The sequence below is a fragment of the Drosophila erecta genome, unplaced genomic scaffold (assembly GCF_003286155.1).
Source record: "Drosophila erecta strain 14021-0224.00,06,07 unplaced genomic scaffold, DereRS2 tig00000021-arrow-pilon, whole genome shotgun sequence".
In the NCBI taxonomy this organism is placed as follows: Eukaryota; Metazoa; Arthropoda; class Insecta; order Diptera; family Drosophilidae; genus Drosophila; species Drosophila erecta.
The window spans coordinates 18,839,091-18,856,449 of NW_020825198.1; the positions used below are offsets into that span (position 1 = coordinate 18,839,091).

Below are 17,359 nucleotides of genomic sequence, written 5' to 3' on the forward strand. Positions count from 1 at the left end.
CCCTGCCCAGTGGAAATTTGGCTTAGTGAGTATGATCCACAAGCCCGGAAAGCCAGAGAGTGACCCAGCATCCTACCGGCCAATCAGTCTCCTCCCATCAATCTCGAAGATCTTTGAGAGACTTATCTCTGCCCGAATTGCTGGGATAATGTCATCCAGAAGAGCCATCCCTGATCACCAATTTGGATTTCGTGCAGGTCACAGTTCAATAGAACAACTGCACCGCATCGTTGACCAAATATTGCAAGCCTACGATGAGAAAGAATACTGCAATGCGCTCTTTTTGGACATTAAGGAAGCATTCGACCGAGTCTGGCATATTGGCCTATTGGCCAAAATAAAAATGACACTACCAGCACCGTATTACTTGCTAATGCGGTCCTACTTGGCGAATAGGCAGTTCGCAGTACGTTTCCACTCCGCAACCTCAGGGATACATGAGGTCAGTGCAGGAGTGCCTCAAGGAAGTGTACTGGGTCCATTATTGTACTGTCTGTATACCAACGATATGCCGCAGCCAAATGCTAGTATGGACGCCAACCCTGACAGGATGACTCTAGCCACTTTCGCCGATGACGTCTGTGTTACTTACAGATCATCCTGCGAATATGAAGCAGCAGACGGCCTACAAGAGTACGCTGACAGGTACGAGAAATGGGCAAGAAGATGGAATATTGGCATAAATGGTCAAAAGTCAGCTAACGTGTGCTTCTCACTAAGGAGGAAAACACCACCTGCTGTTCAACTAGGTGAGGAGATGGTACAGCAGTGTAGTACGGCCAAATATCTTGGCATAACATTAGATCGCCGGCTCACATTTGCTCCCCACATAGCAGCCATCAAAACAAGGGTGAGAGCAGCTGTGACAAAGCACTGGTGGCTCCTAAGAAGCAACAGTAAACTCTCCACCCGAAATAAGCTCACCCTATACAAGCAGGTCATTGCTCCCATCTGGCAATATGGTTGCCAAATCTGGGGGATAGCAAGAGATAGCCAAATCAAAAAAATTCAGGTGGCCCAGAACAAAATAGCGAGACAAATTACAGGCTGTGAGTGGTACATTCGAAATAGCGTGCTACATAGGGACCTAAAACTAGTTACGGTACTACAACAAATCAACTTCCACTCCAGTCGGTACAACTCAAGACTGATGAACCACAGGAATCGTCTCGCTAATGATCTCACCATTACTCGACCGAGGCAGAGGATCAAAAGACGTCAACCAAGAGACTTAGTGCTAAGATAACAATAGCTTAATAGCTAAACATTAATTATAAAACAACATGAGAGTATTAGACCAAACTAGAAAAAGCTATATTAAATATTCCCTATAGCCGGAGCGCCAATTGGCAGAAACAATAGAAAATAAGGTAATAAAAGGGTTCATAGCTATCCTGTATATCTTAATAAACTACAATAAAAAAAAAAAAAAAAAAAAAAAAAACTTAAGTTGATTTCTAGAGCAGCCCAAAAGTATACTCGAATAATATTTAAAAGGTATAAGACTTTTATAAGAAGTGAATGCAACAGAATCGATTTCACTGTGGTCTATACTACTTTTAATAAATATTTGTAATAAGTTCTGTGGAATTTTGCAAATAAGTAACAGATCTTAAAGAACTGTAATTCCATGTTCCATAAAGCTTACGAAATTATAGCTTTCCTGATGCTGTAAAAATATTGGAACACATTGATTAACTTGTTATGACAAAACGAAAAACATTTATTTAAACAAAAAATCGTAAATACTGTATCACATTTGCAACCTTAGTGGTGCAGGGTGTAGGCCAGAGGAGCGGAGTGCACCACCGACTTGAGGAGGGGAGCGGAGTGGACCAGAGGCACAGAGTGCACCACAGGAGCGGAGTGCACCACCGGCACAGAGTGGACGACTGGAGCGGCGTGGACAACGGGCACGGAGTGAACCACTGGAGCAGCGTGGACAGCAACGGCGGGTTGGGAGTAGGTGGTGGTCTTCACGATGGGAGCAACCACTGGCTGCACCACCGCCTTGCTGTGCACCTGGGTGATACTCTGGTGGGACACCGCCGAGGGAGCAGAGTGCACCACCGATCCGACCTTGGCCAGGACGGGCTCGTGCACCACATGGTGGGTCTCGATCAGACCGGCGCTGGCGGTGGCGACCAGGAGAGCGATGACGGCAACCTGTACGAGTAAATTGTTAGTTTTATCTCTCTTTTTGTACGAATCCTTTGGACTTACAAATTTGAACATCTTGAATAAGGTTTGGTTGGTTGTTTTTGGGGTAAGCTCAGAGAGATGACTGATGCTGGTGGAACCTGCAGATGAGGCTTATATAGCGACTAAGCAACACAGGCTAAGGGCTCAAAGAGCTAGAGACTTCGGCATCCGAAGTTGTCCACCTTGAGGGGCTTTTGATAAGGCACCATATACTTCAGACTTCGGGCTCCAACGATCTGAGCTTTTGGCTTTCGGCAGCTGCAGCAACGAGAAATCATAATGAGCTTACTCCGACTTGATTTTGGGTTTCGAATCTCCATCTGATCAAACTCGGGTCATACCGGGGCGTACTGAAGGTCAGCGGTTGGGCTTGAAGCGTTGGCATCGCTGGACTCGAGGTTCTATATAAGTTGGGTTGGCTGTTCCCAAGCATCATCAGTTCTCTAACGAATCTTCTCCAGCAACCACCAGCAGCACTCGTTCAAAAATACCAATATCAAAATGTTCAAATTCGTGAGTAACATAGTGTTTTATGCTCTGCAGCTGAACTAACCTTAGTTCATTCCCTACAGATCGCGGTCCTTGCTCTCCTCGTCGCCACCGCCAGCGCCGGTCTGATCGAGACCCACCAGGTGGTGCACGAGCCCGTCCTGGCCAAGGTTGGATCGGTGGTGCACTCTGCTCCCTCGGCGGTGTCCCACCAGAGCATCACCCAGGTGCACAGCAAGGCGGTGGTGCAGCCAGTGGTCGCTCCCATCGTGAAGACCACCACCTACTCCCAACCCGCCATTGCCGTCCACGCTGCTCCCGTGGTTCACTCCGTGCCCGTTGTCCACGCCGCTCCAGTCGTCCACTCTGTGCCGGTGGTGCACTCCGCTCCTGTGGTGCACTCTGTGCCTCTGGTCCACTCCGCTCCCCTCCTCAAGTCGGTGGTGCACTCCGCTCCTCTGGCCTACACCCTGCACCACTAAAGCCTTTGAATTGTTTGTTTGTTAACCAATTATATGAAAATAAATTCAAATTCTGAAAAGTATTATTGAACCTAACGTACGAAATATGTTGTATAACTCTGTATATGGGATTTGGGACTTTAATGTGTATTAAGATATTATAAATTATATTTAATACGGTTAATTCAGAGTGTCTGAAACATGCTAAAAAGAACTTTACATCGTTTCTTACAAAATCAATAGTTATCAGTACCCTAACTAGGTTGCACTTTTATTAAACAACAAATTAAATAAAGCACTTAAAGTCATCATCAAAAAGTAGTCACATTAAAAAATTCAATCCATTGTATTTATTTAGATATAAAAAAACATCTTGAAGTAAAATAAATTGCCAACTATCTAATGTAGCCTTCAAATCAGGCATCTTAATTTTACCAAATAAATCAACCGCATCCTTGTATATGGTAAATAATTTACAACAATTTATTCAAGCAATAACAAAGCAACAACAATGCACGGCTAATGCCCCAACGTAAAAGGTTTGCCATAAAAGCAAAGTTCAAGCCGAGGAGACACCGAATAGCCTGGGGTTAATGTGGGCAGATCCCTTGTCAAACTCCGATTACGAAAAGTGAGGTGGTGGCCAGAACAGTCGGAAACTTGCTCCACAGCAGGAAATGTCAGATTATGATGGATTTGGCAGGCCTGAACCAAAGCAAGGGCAATGATCACCAAGGTGTAGAGCAGCTGCAATGAAATTGAAAATGATTTTAAGTTGTAAATTTTATTTATGAAATATAATATAACAGAAATGTTTGGTATTTTTACTTACCATTCTATGCATGTTGAGGCAGCTGAAATTGGATCTAGTCTTAGTTTGAATTTGGCTCTGCGAAACTCCAGTAAGAACTCATGACCCAATGAGGCCTACGCACCGTTTATATAGCCCAATTGCCAATAGATTTGCCAAAATGACAAATGACACGCCAAATTCAACGAAGGTCTTACAACGGGGCTACTTAGCAAAACGATTGAATGGACCACAAAACGGTTTTGACGTTATTCGATCAGTGATCCGTAAAATAAGACAATTCGAACTGAGGCTTAGCTGAAGAAGTACTTACAAGTCACGCATATTAATTGTAGATAAAGAAAAAGAATACTTTAAAGCGCGAAAGATTTTCAAAAAATTTATAAGTACACCAACAATTTGGGGTCCTGCAATATGCTTTCATAAAAAAGATATTTCTTTTTAAAGACAATATTCAAATGTGATATTGTGAAATTGGAACAATTAGAGCGCGAAGCTGCGAAATACGTGTTGTACATTAATAAATGTAGCTAACATATGTTAACCCAAGTAGCTTGTTTCCCAACCCATAAAATACCGCTGCTACAAGCTGTTAAAAAATATAAACATTTAAATAAGTCAGCAACTTGTTTTTTATCCTGCGTTGACTGATTGAAGTGTTCGAACCACAGCCATAAAATAACAATCGGCGACCATCGCTCCATAAAATTACAGGGACCGCAAATTTATTTTCTGGGTATTCATTTTCCACATTACCAGATGCCAGATGGTTATCTTAAGTACGTGTAACTGTCGCTCGACCCAAAGTCGAGCCCCGAAAACTGAAAACACAGTGACACAGCCGGCGAAACCACAGCGTCCAGCTCGAAATTGTGGGTTAAGTGCGCGTGGGGCTTGTCCGGCGGATAACCTTGACATAGGGACTGGGTCTGAATCCGAATCTGAGAATGAGCATGGGTCTCAGTCGGGGGAATCGGGGAAAGGGGGCTCTTTATCTGTCACTCGAGCGGCACTTAACAGCCGCTGCAGTTGGAAGTTGGTAGCCGGCTCTTTATGGCCTGGCCATGAATCACTTGAGGAGCCGCAGCCATCAACTGGACGAAGGCGATGTTGCAACCCGCATCCAAATACGGCTCCAGCTTCAATTTGAATGCGCTTTTGTTTGCGGGTCGGGCGGGTCGATGAAGGGCAAAGTCTCGAGGGTTTTGATTTGGGTCAAGTTCAGGGTTCATATGAAGTGGGCTGTTCCGTCCTGCACTGCATGTACAGATTAAAAATTTAAATAGTATAGTATTTAGGATATTAATATCCTTACTGAACTAGTACAGAAAAATTATATTACAAGTATGAAGGCAAAAAACCGAAGCCTTCCTTCTAATGAAGTCCCTCGTTGATTTGTAACGCAGTCAAAAAACTGATTTGTCATTTGATCTATCATCATTTGCTTTTTGCAATCTATTTATAACAGCAAAGAGAAACGCCGAAGCAAACAATACGAATATCTTTATTCTTAGACACACTTATACTGTTCATATGACATAATTTGATTTCGTTCCATCAGAATTTCGTGTTCAACAAGTTTCCACAAATCAGGCTTGCTCCAAACCCAAGTCCATCGTGTGTCCCAAAATGTTACAACATCTTCGCACAGACTTGTATAAAAAACCCATTGGTTTGCAAAGGGCACCTTTATTCTCGGCGCATTCCCTTAATTTATGACCAAGTCTAGGCAACCAACCGGCAATCACACACCTCAGTTCGCAGACAATTGTCCTGGTCCCAACCTTTGATTATCTGCTGCTGTCAATGTTACCGAAGTTATGTGAGCAACTCTTATTAAATGCCTCGTCGATGGTATTTACACATTTGCACACATTGGTGCACTCATTAATAATGTGGCAAAAGGTCGCATAACGAGCACTGAAAGACGCATCCCATTCCCAGACAAGATGGGGATGAATCCCCAGGACGAGAATGCAACTCAATTACGCGCCGGATCAAGTGATTGTGAAAGGCCAACGAGGAGGAAGATCTAGTGTCGCCTGGTGAAGTGCAAGGACAAGGATATAAGGACATAAGGATAACCCACCCACGCACTCAATGGGATAGCCCAGCATCTGCAGTCTCATTTGCGTAAGCGACCGCATCTAAGGCCAATTACTTGGCCCATTGTCGATTGATTGGCCTGGCTTGTTGTCTCGACTTCTCGACTTCTCGACTTCCTCACAATCACCCACACACAGAGCCAAAGCTGCTGGAACCTAGGTCAGTTAACGAACTGCGTCTTTGATAAGCGCTTAGAAGCCAGAAAGCTGAAGACTGAAAGCCCGAATAAGTGTTTTACCTAAAAACCCAAACCGGTTGGCGGCTCAAGTTCAGCCAAGTACTTGCGACAAACAATTGGGCTTTGGACCAAACTAGGCAACTATAAAAACCCTGCGCTGGCCTGTCATCATCAGCAGTTGCAATCGATTCAGCAATCACAGCAAACCCCAAACCCCAATCCAAAGATGTTTAAATTCGTGAGTTGTCTAGGAGATGGAAGCTGAGTGCTGTCCTCTAACCCTTTATCCTCCTCCACAGGTCGCCTTCTTCGCCTGCCTGGCTGTGGCCGCCGCTGCCCCCGGTCTGATTGCCGAGACCCACTCGATTGTCCAGCCGGCGATTCTCGCCAAGACCGCCTACGTGGACACCAGCGCCTCCTCGGCCATCACCCACCAGAGCAACGTGAACCTGGTGCGCAAGGTCCCGGTGGTCTACTCCGCCCCGGTGGTTCATGCCGCCCCGGTGGTTCATGCCGCCCCGGTGGTCCATGCCGCCCCGGTGGTCCATGCCGCTCCCCTGGTTAAGACTGTGATCCCCGCCGCTCCCGTCATTAAGACTGTGGTGCCCGCAGCTCCTCTGCTCCACACTGTCATCCCTGCGGCTCCTCTGGTCAAGACCGTCATCCCAGCTGCTCCCATCATCAAGACCGTGATCCCTGCTGCCCCTCTGGTCCACACCGTCCACAGCGCCCCAGTTGTCTACTCTGCCTACCACAAGTAAATCGATTGAAAGCGAGCTCACATGGTTATGATACATTTGTTGTACGAGGAAATAAAAAAAAACATTGAAATTTAATTTAGTTACGATTTCTTGATATATTTATAAAATGTTTGGGTTTTTACTTCTACGCTTTTAAGCGATAACGCAGCTTCAAAAAATCCTTTACTTTAGTGCTCCCACTGACAGGCCTTTATTAAAAAGAAGAGGAAGCGCTGCAGTCAATTTTATCAACTATCGGATACCCACTCGACAAGTGGAAGAAATTTCAACATTTTGCTGGAAAATTGTCAAGAAAAAAAGTACAATGAAGGAAAATGAAAACATTTTTTAAAAGTGTGCTAGCACACACAAATACACAAATCGACAGACCAGATCGACTCGCCTAGTGCTCCTGATCCAGAATATATATACTCTATATGGTCGGAACGTTTCCTTCTACCTTTTACATACATTATGTAACATTGAATGCAAATTTTAATTGATATGTGCAGCATTAAAAAAAGTAGAAAGCCATTTACTCATATATAAGTATGCTTACAATTTATTTATTAACGCAGAAAAAAATACAATAATTGCCTTGCATAATTTATTTTTGGTGCTGCCTCTGGGCGGTTTCACTGTTGTGTTACACTTTTATTTATTTTAAGTTTTGGCACTCTGCTACCGACTCGAGATGGCGAATGAATACTAATGAATGCCACACTAAAAGCCTCTGAAGTAGATTATTCAAATGCTAATTGGATTGAATCAAATCGATCTGGTATTCAAAATTTTGCCAAAAAGATCAATGCCCAAAATTTCACATTTTCTATTATCAACAATTGAATTTATTCAATGAAGCAATCATAACAATCCGTTCGGGCAAACAGTTTCCTAGTGGTGGTAGACATGGGCCACTGGACTAGCTGCGATGGCGACAGTCTTGACCAGGGGAGCAACCACCGGGCTGATGATGGTCTTCTGGTGGTGCACCTGGGTGTGGCTCTGGTGGGAGACGGCATGGGGCAGAGTCTTCACCACGGGCACGGCAGCCACATGGTGGACAGCGGGAGCGACGTAGGTCTGGTGGTGCACCACGGGCACGGTCTTGATGAGGGGAACCACTGGAGCCACGTGCTTGACCACGGGAACGACGGGAGCCACATGCTTGACCACGGGAACGATGGGAGCCACAGGAACCACTGGAGCCACAGTCTTGATCACGGGAACAGCGGGCACCACATGCTTCACCACGGGAGTGAGCACGGCCTGGTTGTGGTACTGGGTGAAGCTCTGGTGGGAGGTGGCCAGTGGGGCACTGTGCACTACGGCACCTACTTTGGCCACAACGGGGGCGATGGCCACAGGGTGCTCCTCAATGAATCCCGGAGCAGCGGCGGCAATGGTGGCCAGGGCACAGATGGCAATCTGAATAAGAGAACAGCAAGTTAGACCCAGAAATATTTCCTCAAATCCCATACTCCAATACTTACGAAGCGGAACATGTTGATTTGGTTTTGAGGAGGTTTGAAGTCGACGAGTGACTGTTGCTGATTTCAAACCAAGTCTACGGCTTTATATGGCCAAAAATTTGCCAGCTAGATTGTCCTTCAGCGCAAACCAACTAACGAGCAATTGGCCAAAACTTGTTTGCTTTACATTGAACTTGAACCCGGCGCTAAACCCAGCATCTGCGAACCCTCACTTGGAAATCAGCCGACAACCAATTGTCGTTGGGCCCAAAAAGGTTTTCAAAGCCCGAACAATAACCCAGAAGATTGATACCACAAGCATAATGTTAGTTCAGGTTCAGAGAGCCCAGGCGAAGGTCTTTCGATTCATGACAGCAAACAAAACAAGATGAAATGCAATTTAATTCCAAACTATAAAAGACCACAATTAAGGGCACCGCGCGTCCAGTCCGGATTCATCGGAGCTCAGATGCGGCAGCGGTAGGTCAGGCAGGAGTATCCTGGTGAGGGAAACGAGGAAATCGGATAAGGCTTTCGAACACTGGGAATTTTGGGGGCTAAATGGTATTTGGATTAGGCCAGGTGCTGAATCAGGTTCTCGTCATCCGACCCGAAACTGTAAGGCTGAATTTCGACATGGGGGATTTGGTCGAATTGGGGGGTGGGCCCCAGTCGATTGCTGCTGGAAGATGAATTACCGATCACGTGGTTCTCTGTGTCGTCCTGGGTGCTTCTCAAGGAGCTCATGCACCGAGAGGTCGAGTTCACGAACTCGAAACCAACTCCCATTCGGGCCATGACGGGATGCTTGTATTGGGCGCGCCACGCCTGGTTGCAGCTCTCGTGGTACTCCAGGGCGGATTCGTCGGCCACATCCTCGGTGCATTGCAGCTGATGCAGTATTATGGCGGGACTGGACACCCAAATATCTCGGCGACTGGTATTCGACATGATTATCGCTGCAGCAAAGTAGTACTGTATCCTTATTTTTCAGACTTACTTTAAAAGTGGTTACGCACAGCCTGCTTGGTGCCACATATAATCGAATTTGGCAATAACAATCACTTTGCTGCACAGAAATTGTAAGCCAACACATTACAGATGCATCTGAATGGCAACAGTGCACACCGGTTGATTAAATACAAGATCAAAAATAAGAACGATTTTAGATTTTTCTTTGTTATGGTTTCCGAGTGAGAATGAATAACGTGCACATGCAGTTTCGTTGTTATACACACTGCCTTTATTTACACATTTAACTAACTAAAACTAAGCGCCTCCATTGCGATTCCATTGCCTAGCTACTCGGCACGTAGACCGGACTCAGATTAAGCTGCTCGTAGCCGGTGGCGCCGCCCTCCTGCGTTGCCTTCGTGTGGAAGGTTCGATTGAGGTTGGTGGGCTCCACGTAGCCCAGTGCCCGGCCCATGGGCGCGATGACGAAGCGGGTCTGGGCCTGCGAGGAGCCCTGGTAGGAGACCACCGAGGGCGCTGAGTCGATGAGCAGACGGGGCGTCTCCGTCGCCGGCTTGGCCAGAACCAGAGCCACGTAAATAACGGCCAGAAGTACCTAAAGGGGTCGTAGGTTAGAGTTTAGTAGAGTTTTACAATAAGAAATACAAGAAGTGGCGTTAGTTCTGGAAAGTGTGCTTAGAAAAGTTATTATAGGTGGAGGGTAGAGCTAAACCTTCAATTAAACGTTAAAAACCGCCATATGTTAATTTTATTTTAGTATTATCACAGTTTTTTCAACAATTGAACAAACATGATTTATAAATAAGTTACTTAAACCGACATAAAATATATTGAAATACATTCTGAAATGCCTTAACCCACCCCACCCTGTTTGGGAATGATCATCCCACTCACCAGATGCCGCATGGTAACGATCCGAGCCCAATGGGAGCGTTTAAGTCACTGAGAACAGCGCCGACGAACGGAGTGGGCGGATCGGATCGGATCGGATCGGATGGGATGGAGTCGAATCGAAGCGAGGACTGGAGGCTCCCCTTCCAAGTAGCAAACACAAAGCGGAGCGAGTGGCAAAGTCAAACTGAAGTGCTGTGCGAATTGCTGTGCCATGAAATCACGGTGGAGCAGTGGCTGGCCCAAGCAGGGGCGGGCGTGGAGCATGCCAAGGGGGTGGATCCATCGATGGAGCCCCCTCGCACAGCCCCTGGAGAACGGCGCGATCTGCGATCGAAGCGTTGGAAACACGCGCGCAGTCGCGGTTATCTTGCAATTGTGGGAGTGTCTCAACTTGGACGCAGCTTTACGTAAAGAAATAAACCGAAAAAAATCAAATATAAATAAATAAATGCCTAATGCCGCAAATACTGTAGTAATAGCACCGCAACAACAAAGCCTACAACATGCGACGCCGTCTGCGTCTGCGCAACTCGCTGAAGGTTGATCCACTCCGCTCCACTTCGCACCTCCGCCGCCCGCCCCCGCACCACCAACTTTTGTGGTCGATAGCTTGCTTGCTCTGGCAGCTATAGCCGGCTAGGAAATACCCTTCACGTTGAAGGCTTGATAAAAAAAACCTATTATGAATTTACAAAGAAACGGAAATACAATTTAGCATCTGTACCTGGCAAATCAGAATTTAATAAAAAACAAATTATAAAAAAACAGAATTTTAAGTGTTTTCTTACTTTAGTGATGTGGTGGGAATTTAATCATGCTAAGCCCCAATTTGTATGCATTTCCCTAACCTTCTGTTGCAGATATAAGCTGTACGATTTTGTATTTGCAGGGTATTTCAGGCAGCAATACCAATAGGTAGTTGGCACTAGAGTTTTCAATAGCTAAACTTGCTGTCGTGGCTTCGCACAATCGCCGGCAATCCGGCAATCTGGCAATCCGGCCATGTTGAGTCAGTCAGTCAGTTAGCCGATTAGCCGGAGGCGCGTAATGGAAGCTCTAAGTGCACGCAGCCCATGAGAGGCTGTCGTATTGGAGTAGCTTTTGATTAATTAATTAGCTTCACACAAAATGGCCCATAAATCTTTCGGCGGCAAGACAGGGCGACCTCTTGGTCAAGGAGTCCTCGGGGCCAGGTCCGGCTATAAATGGCGGCGGCACATGTCTAACGGTAATTAGTTGCCCACTCAAGTGACCATCATGCACATCACGGTGAGTAATCTCCATAGTTTTGTCCGAGCTCCCAGCTTCCAGCTGCCAGCTCCCACTGGTTCTGATTCCCCCATTCCACCCAACAGGTTGTTTGCCTCGTATTCACCTGGAGCCTGAGCCACAGTCACGCAGCCACGACAATCCTGCATGGCAACGGACAGGTGGCCAGTGCAATTTCCCACCAGAGCTTCACCAGATTATCGTCAGCGGAGCCACTAGCCCTTCGGTCCCGAAAGCAGCCACATCCGCTGCTCGTTCCTTCCGCCAGGATTGTTAACCATCACCAGGCAGGGGAACGACAACAGGTCGAGAGGTTCTTCCAGGCAGCAGCGGCGGAGGAGGAGGTCCAGCGGGCTCCCATCTCTGGACAGACACCCGCCCACCTCACCTACGCCGCCCATCCTGTGGTGCACCAGATGCTGCCAAGGATTAAGCCCGTGCGAAACATCAGCTACGCCTCCCTGACCCCAGGACCTCGCAACCTTAACACCCATACCAATCGGAACTTGTCACCCGTTTGATATTAAGACCTTGGAAATAGATGTCTAGAAACTAGTTATTCATAAGTTGTAACGGCTAACGTACATCATAGCTTATAAAACCACATTTTTAAACATGTCTTCCAATTTAACTACTAAATCATGAGCGGCAACACTTAACAATCCAAATTAAAAATCTCAAATACGTTTTATCAAGGTTCAACTTATTTGGAGATTCCAAGTTGATATTGCATTAATTATCATTCCCAAGTTTTGCACTGTTATTATTTTGCTAGCCATGACAACTATTATTATTTGCACTCAAATATCCACACAAGTACAGACACCTAAGTTTCGCTTGTCAATATTTTCGTTTACGCAAATTCCGTTCACAATAATAATTATTTTAAATGTAGATGAAATACTTTTAGTCAACAAATTATACAGATTCGAGAAGCCAAAATTTGGTATCAGCATCAGGAGTCTCCGAGAAGGAGTGGGGCAGCTAGCTAATCGAGGGATGAATGCTCGGCTGATCCTGAAGCAGCTTCCCAACCACTTGATCTTTCGCATCCTGCACTATTCCCTGATCTCCCAGCAACTGCGGGACGAACTGGTAGTCTCTGCAGGATCCTTCAGATTAAAAGGGGGTGGAAACAAGGTGCTGGAGTGGCAGCCCTTCGTCCTGTGGCTTGCTAACCTGCTGCTGAACTACGCTGGCGATATCCTGGGCAACCTGCTCTTGGGCAGGCTCCCATTGGAACCACTGTGTAATACGGCGGATATTCTGCTCAGTTCGTTGATCTGGTGAGTGGGACCTATAGGCCTTAAAACACTTGTAAGCTTAGATTACTTAGATTTATTTCCAATCAAGTAGGTACTGCATCTTCTACTGTCCCTTCGACCTGGGCCACGCCGTGACCAGCACTTTGGCCTTTCGCATCCTGGCCACCGCCATGTCCACAATAAGCCAGGTTCAGCTGATCGACCGAGGAGTCCACTTGGCGGGACAGGCTTACGGAAATGCCCCTTTTCCTATGCTAGTGGTGGGCACTGTCATGGGCAGTGGAGCCGAAGTACTGAAACCGGTGGCGAGTCTCTTAATCAATAGATGTCAACACAACCAGCTGGCATTCCTGAAGTTGAGCAGGTCTGCTACATAAACACATTTCATTTAAAACGGAAACCTAACATTTCCCTTTCACAGCACCTCCAAAGTGGCACTTCTCCTCTCCCTACTCTTCATCTTGGAAATCTATAAAAACCCCATGATTATGGGCTTCAACAGACATCAGCTGATGGTCTACATACTCGTAATGACCACCGCACTTAAGTTTCTGTCGCTGTGCTATCGAACGGATCACTTCCTTTGGCTATTGGAGCACCAGATACGGTACACTCTTTTTGGTGGCTTCTCTAGGGATTTAAGCAAGTTCTTCCAACGCCCGCCGGAGCCTAAAGTCCGGCGAACGTGGACGTTTGCGGAATTTGATTGAAACTCTCGTGTGTATTGCGCAATCGTATCAAACCACACGCTCTCCACATCCCCTCCAGATTGGGTGGTAAGGGTGTGGGGCTGCAGGTCTAAGCGGCTTAAGTTACCGCCCCGTCCAGCCAAGCGATTGGATCACTGCAGCAGATGTCTCGCTTGATCGGGTTACGTGTGCTAATCAGCTTAGAAGCGCCCACTGGTGGGCAGAGGAGCGATGGAGCAGCGGGTGAAGTGCTCGGTTACGGCCACAGGTTAGTGGATGCTCCAGTGTGCTCATCCAGCTGTACCGTGAAACGTATGCCTGAGTATAAATTCGTGCATTTCAATACAAAATAGAAAACTAAACAACTAAATATTTTTTATTCGGTAATGATAATATAATAATTATTATTAATAACAATAATTTGTGTTGTCAAGGTTTAACAATAAGAATATAACAAGAAAGGAAACTGACTTCGACAAACCGAAGCTTAAACACCCTTGGAGTAATTATATGTTACACAAAAACTGATGCACTCTAAATATAAGGGCATGGTGATAAAAAAGAAATATTTTTTTAGTTTCGACTTATACATTACCTGCATTAGAAAGACTTTTTGGAAAGCTTTAAAACTGGGCGACTAGTTTCCGTAGAAACGGGCAGAGGACATGTCTACTTGAACTCGACTGTTGCTTGCTCAAAAATATATTATATACTTTATATTGTTGCAAATGTCTCCCTACTACGTTCGACCGACCAAAACCAAAATATAAATAAAAATGTTTCTGAAATTCTTTTTTATCAGAAAGTAACCGTTGTTTAATCTGCTCTTGCGTACATTAATTATATTTCCATGTTTAACCAGATAACTTATCAAAATGTTATCCAATAAAAAAGTTAGTCCCCGCAAGAATATGAACCCAAGCCCAAAGAGGACTAAGAAGAACCCATCTGCCATTATATCCATCCTCTGTCCAGATGCCGATAAGCCCCCGAAGGAACCTAATCCCTTAAAAGAATCCGGGCCCGATGGCTTTCAGGCCAAGGAATGTCCGCGAACGAAAAGCTTCAGGCCACCAGAAGACAGGCGAAAATATCTGGAACAGGAGGTGGTTCCCATTCTAATGGAGGGCATGTTGGGAGTGGCCCGCGAAATGCCCCGCGATCCGATTGGTTATCTGCAGAAGTTTTGGCTTAACGACAAGCACAAGTGTGACATTCCACTGCCGCAGAATATTCTGTAATACATGTATCTGGTGTAACCCAATCAAATTTCAAATTGTCAGCTAATTAAATGTTTCTGGTTCGATGTTTAGCTTACTCAATGATGCATTTCTTTAGGCAGTCAAGCGAAAGATTCAGCCGAGATTTAAGGGCTATAAAAGCAGATATTCTAATCTTAAACTGCATCATTCGCTCTACAGCTTACGGATTTGAAGGGAGACTCCTGTAATCATGTCTAGATTGGTAAATCATTTCTTACTTAATGGGGAGAAACAAATCCATTCAATACTTAAATATTTCACATATTTTAGTTCCTGCCCGTCTTGGCCATTGTGCTATTATCCGCTGGAGCTTCGCATGCAGCCAGCTTGGAATGGCCCTCGAATCTGGTGGCCCTCAGCTCGGTCAAGTCCTCGCAGCTACTTCCTATTGCCAGCGAGGATTCCGTTGAGTTAGCCGATGGCAGTTCGGGGTCCGTCAGCTCATCCGCTGCCCAGCCGGAAGAGCCAGCCCAGGAGGAGGCGGAAGAGGAACAGCTGTCCTCCGCATCCAGTGGCAGTGCAGATCCGATTGGTGCTCGCCTTGTCTCTGCCGGAATCCCCGTCTCGGTGCCTCTTCCTCTGATTCTGGCCGCTCGTAATGGACTTCGAACCGTATTGACTATCCAGGAGCCAGCCGTGGCCAAGGTGGGTGAGGTGGTGCAGCACGTGCCCACTGCCGTTTCGCATCAGAGCCAGACGGTGGTGCACGATCACCGCCGATTGGTCACACCCATAGTAGCTCCTGCTGTTCGCACCACCCAGGTTATTCGCCAGCAGCCACCACTTCTGTGGACCGTGGCCTCCGATCCCCGAGTGGTCCTCATCCGCAACTGAGGATCCATGCCAAAGATAAACAAGACGAACTCGCCAAATCTATGATACTTCCATTCTTAATTTCCTTTCTGGACCTAGCTCACAAAATGCTGTCCCCCTACTTCTTCTTTCTTCTGCCATTTTCTGTAGAATTCTTCTGTAGTGTGCTTTCAATAAAGATTTCGCATTTAAATGATTTTCTTTTTTCATAAAATCAAAAAAAAAACTTTAAATAAAGCTTGTATGATATATTTATATGCACATAGTTATTAATTACTGTGCCTATGGCTTTAATGCCTTTTTAAAACTTGCTCTTCTACATCGTAGTTTCCATACAACACTTGCTAGCATATCTTATGTAAAATTATTGTCCTGCATTTGCGTATTACGAACCGATTGCATTTTCACTTATCTGGCTCGGATTCATGGGCGTTGTTAGTGCGACAGGAAATCAATAAAGTCAGCACAGAGACCAGCCCACGACCACAATAAATATGCCACATCCGCCCCCTGTTACCAACGAAATCTCAAATTGTGTGCAATCAAGATCTCTGGAGGATTAGGCAGGCACAGGGTCTGGGTTAACGCCCAAGCTCTTCTCATGTTCAAGGGCTGGGACCATTCATTTAGAATGGCTGGTCCATTCTCCAATCTTGAGTTCTTAGCTGGACTATAAAAGCGGAGGATAGAATGGGCAACGAACAACAGTCAAGTGAAGTGAACTGAACCAAGAAGATGTCACAGAGTATGGTAAGTGAAGAGGAGCATTTTAAGACATTTAAATACTTTTAAATCTAAAATATTCCACTTTTCTCCAACAGAACTTTTCCTTTGCTCTCTTGTTTTGCCTTTTGGCACTTGCAAATGCTGATCTACAAATGTACCATCCCTTGATGACCCTGCACCACCAACCAACTTTTGCCAAGGTGGGTCATCTGGTGGAGCAGGTGCCCACCGCAGTTTCCCACCAGAGTGCCACCATCGTTCATCGCAGTGTTCCAAGGATAACATCACTGTTGACACCTGCTTTGAGGTCCACCTACCTGAACTATCCCACCTGGAGTTATCCACTCATCGATTGGACCAACACGGTGTACAGAAAGTAGGCATCTGAATTGGGTACAATTCGAATAATTGGGCTACCAAACTTTGGCTTTGATCAATAAAACAAATGCCCCAATCCCCCAAAAACACTTTGTTTCGCATTTGAATGGGGAGCGTGGGCTTATCCCAACTGGATTGAGGGGAGATGATTTCGCGCTACGCTGCACTTCTGATTGGGTGTGACTCAACTGACGTCATCAGACGAGCAAACAAACGCACGAGGTAGGCAATGCTTTGGTGTCCTGTTCTCAAGGATATTTTAGGGGAATATTGAGTTCAATGACGCAGCTCGTAGACCCATCTTGAAATTCGAGTATATGTATAAAACAATACTAAGTAGGCAAGGTGGGAATTTAAAGAATACAGATGGAGAAGAAAAGATAAGAATTACTATTACCATTATTACTAATTCACATTTTATTTATTGCAGAACAATTGCAACGAAATATATAATTAAAGAATGCAATAAAGCATCAACTTGTTTCACACCAAATCAAACCTTCCAGTATGAACACCGAATGAAGGAGTATCTTACAGGTCACATACCCCACAGCTCAGATACTTTTGGGTGCATTGATGCAAGGATGATTGACGTGCCGAACGCAAATGTTTCGGCATTATTTCAGGAT

General features: G+C 45.7%; 12 protein-coding genes across 13 annotated transcripts; 7 read left to right on the forward strand and 5 right to left on the reverse strand.

Moving 5' to 3' along the window:
* Positions 1–1,748: 1,748 nt before the first annotated feature.
* LOC6544966 (A-kinase anchor protein 14) lies at positions 1,749–2,614 on the reverse strand. The gene is made up of 2 exons (XM_001973197.3): positions 2,224–2,614; positions 1,749–2,166 (listed from the first exon to the last, which is right to left on the reverse strand). Exons 1-2 carry the CDS (start codon positions 2,233–2,235, stop codon positions 1,768–1,770), a joined length of 411 nt encoding a protein of 136 aa, XP_001973233.1. The 5' UTR covers positions 2,236–2,614; the 3' UTR covers positions 1,749–1,767.
* Positions 2,615–2,624: 10 nt separating this feature from the next.
* On the forward strand, positions 2,625–3,227 carry LOC6544967 (A-kinase anchor protein 14). Its single transcript, XM_001973198.3, has 2 exons — positions 2,625–2,715; positions 2,775–3,227. The coding sequence occupies exons 1-2, from the start codon at positions 2,704–2,706 to the stop codon at positions 3,171–3,173; spliced, it is 411 nt and encodes a 136-aa protein (XP_001973234.1). The 5' UTR covers positions 2,625–2,703; the 3' UTR covers positions 3,174–3,227.
* A 392-nt stretch (positions 3,228–3,619) lies between these two features.
* LOC26526160 lies at positions 3,620–4,071 on the reverse strand. The gene is made up of 2 exons (XM_015158748.2): positions 3,985–4,071; positions 3,620–3,899 (listed from the first exon to the last, which is right to left on the reverse strand). Exons 1-2 carry the CDS (start codon positions 3,994–3,996, stop codon positions 3,672–3,674), a joined length of 240 nt encoding a protein of 79 aa, XP_015014234.1. The 5' UTR covers positions 3,997–4,071; the 3' UTR covers positions 3,620–3,671.
* A 2,316-nt stretch (positions 4,072–6,387) lies between these two features.
* LOC6544968 (larval/pupal cuticle protein H1C) lies at positions 6,388–7,058 on the forward strand. The gene is made up of 2 exons (XM_001973199.3): positions 6,388–6,485; positions 6,547–7,058. The coding sequence occupies exons 1-2, from the start codon at positions 6,474–6,476 to the stop codon at positions 7,006–7,008; spliced, it is 474 nt and encodes a 157-aa protein (XP_001973235.1). The 5' UTR covers positions 6,388–6,473; the 3' UTR covers positions 7,009–7,058.
* An 804-nt stretch (positions 7,059–7,862) lies between these two features.
* Positions 7,863–8,954, reverse strand: LOC6544969 (larval/pupal cuticle protein H1C). The gene is made up of 2 exons (XM_026976860.1): positions 8,481–8,954; positions 7,863–8,415 (listed from the first exon to the last, which is right to left on the reverse strand). The coding sequence occupies exons 1-2, from the start codon at positions 8,490–8,492 to the stop codon at positions 7,882–7,884; spliced, it is 546 nt and encodes a 181-aa protein (XP_026832661.1). The 5' UTR covers positions 8,493–8,954; the 3' UTR covers positions 7,863–7,881.
* LOC6544970 lies at positions 8,844–9,479 on the reverse strand. The gene has a single exon (XM_001973201.3). It carries the CDS (start codon positions 9,408–9,410, stop codon positions 9,033–9,035), a length of 378 nt encoding a protein of 125 aa, XP_001973237.1. The 5' UTR covers positions 9,411–9,479; the 3' UTR covers positions 8,844–9,032.
* Positions 9,480–9,679: 200 nt separating this feature from the next.
* On the reverse strand, positions 9,680–10,381 carry LOC6544971. The gene is made up of 2 exons (XM_001973202.3): positions 10,329–10,381; positions 9,680–10,029 (listed from the first exon to the last, which is right to left on the reverse strand). Exons 1-2 carry the CDS (start codon positions 10,338–10,340, stop codon positions 9,757–9,759), a joined length of 285 nt encoding a protein of 94 aa, XP_001973238.1. The 5' UTR covers positions 10,341–10,381; the 3' UTR covers positions 9,680–9,756.
* A 1,098-nt stretch (positions 10,382–11,479) lies between these two features.
* LOC6544972 lies at positions 11,480–12,251 on the forward strand. The gene is made up of 2 exons (XM_001973203.3): positions 11,480–11,597; positions 11,684–12,251. Exons 1-2 carry the CDS (start codon positions 11,586–11,588, stop codon positions 12,116–12,118), a joined length of 447 nt encoding a protein of 148 aa, XP_001973239.1. The 5' UTR covers positions 11,480–11,585; the 3' UTR covers positions 12,119–12,251.
* A 171-nt stretch (positions 12,252–12,422) lies between these two features.
* Positions 12,423–13,916, forward strand: LOC6545314 (trimeric intracellular cation channel type B). 2 transcript variants are annotated; one of them, XM_001973204.3, is made up of 3 exons: positions 12,423–12,883; positions 12,954–13,226; positions 13,284–13,916. In XM_001973204.3, exons 1-3 carry the CDS (start codon positions 12,597–12,599, stop codon positions 13,570–13,572), a joined length of 849 nt encoding a protein of 282 aa, XP_001973240.1. In that variant the 5' UTR covers positions 12,423–12,596; the 3' UTR covers positions 13,573–13,916. The 2 variants fall into 2 exon arrangements, with proteins under 2 accessions (XP_001973240.1, XP_026833001.1); XM_026977200.1 differs by having other exon boundaries at positions 12,951–13,226; positions 13,284–13,733.
* A 417-nt stretch (positions 13,917–14,333) lies between these two features.
* LOC6545315 (protein dpy-30 homolog) lies at positions 14,334–14,838 on the forward strand. The gene has a single exon (XM_001973205.3). It carries the CDS (start codon positions 14,427–14,429, stop codon positions 14,790–14,792), a length of 366 nt encoding a protein of 121 aa, XP_001973241.2. The 5' UTR covers positions 14,334–14,426; the 3' UTR covers positions 14,793–14,838.
* Positions 14,839–14,956: 118 nt separating this feature from the next.
* Positions 14,957–15,819, forward strand: LOC6545316 (retinin). The gene is made up of 2 exons (XM_001973206.3): positions 14,957–15,015; positions 15,084–15,819. The coding sequence occupies exons 1-2, from the start codon at positions 15,004–15,006 to the stop codon at positions 15,645–15,647; spliced, it is 576 nt and encodes a 191-aa protein (XP_001973242.1). The 5' UTR covers positions 14,957–15,003; the 3' UTR covers positions 15,648–15,819.
* A 475-nt stretch (positions 15,820–16,294) lies between these two features.
* LOC6545317 lies at positions 16,295–16,815 on the forward strand. The gene is made up of 2 exons (XM_001973207.3): positions 16,295–16,376; positions 16,448–16,815. The coding sequence occupies exons 1-2, from the start codon at positions 16,362–16,364 to the stop codon at positions 16,730–16,732; spliced, it is 300 nt and encodes a 99-aa protein (XP_001973243.1). The 5' UTR covers positions 16,295–16,361; the 3' UTR covers positions 16,733–16,815.
* The last annotated feature ends 544 nt before the right edge of the window (positions 16,816–17,359 follow it).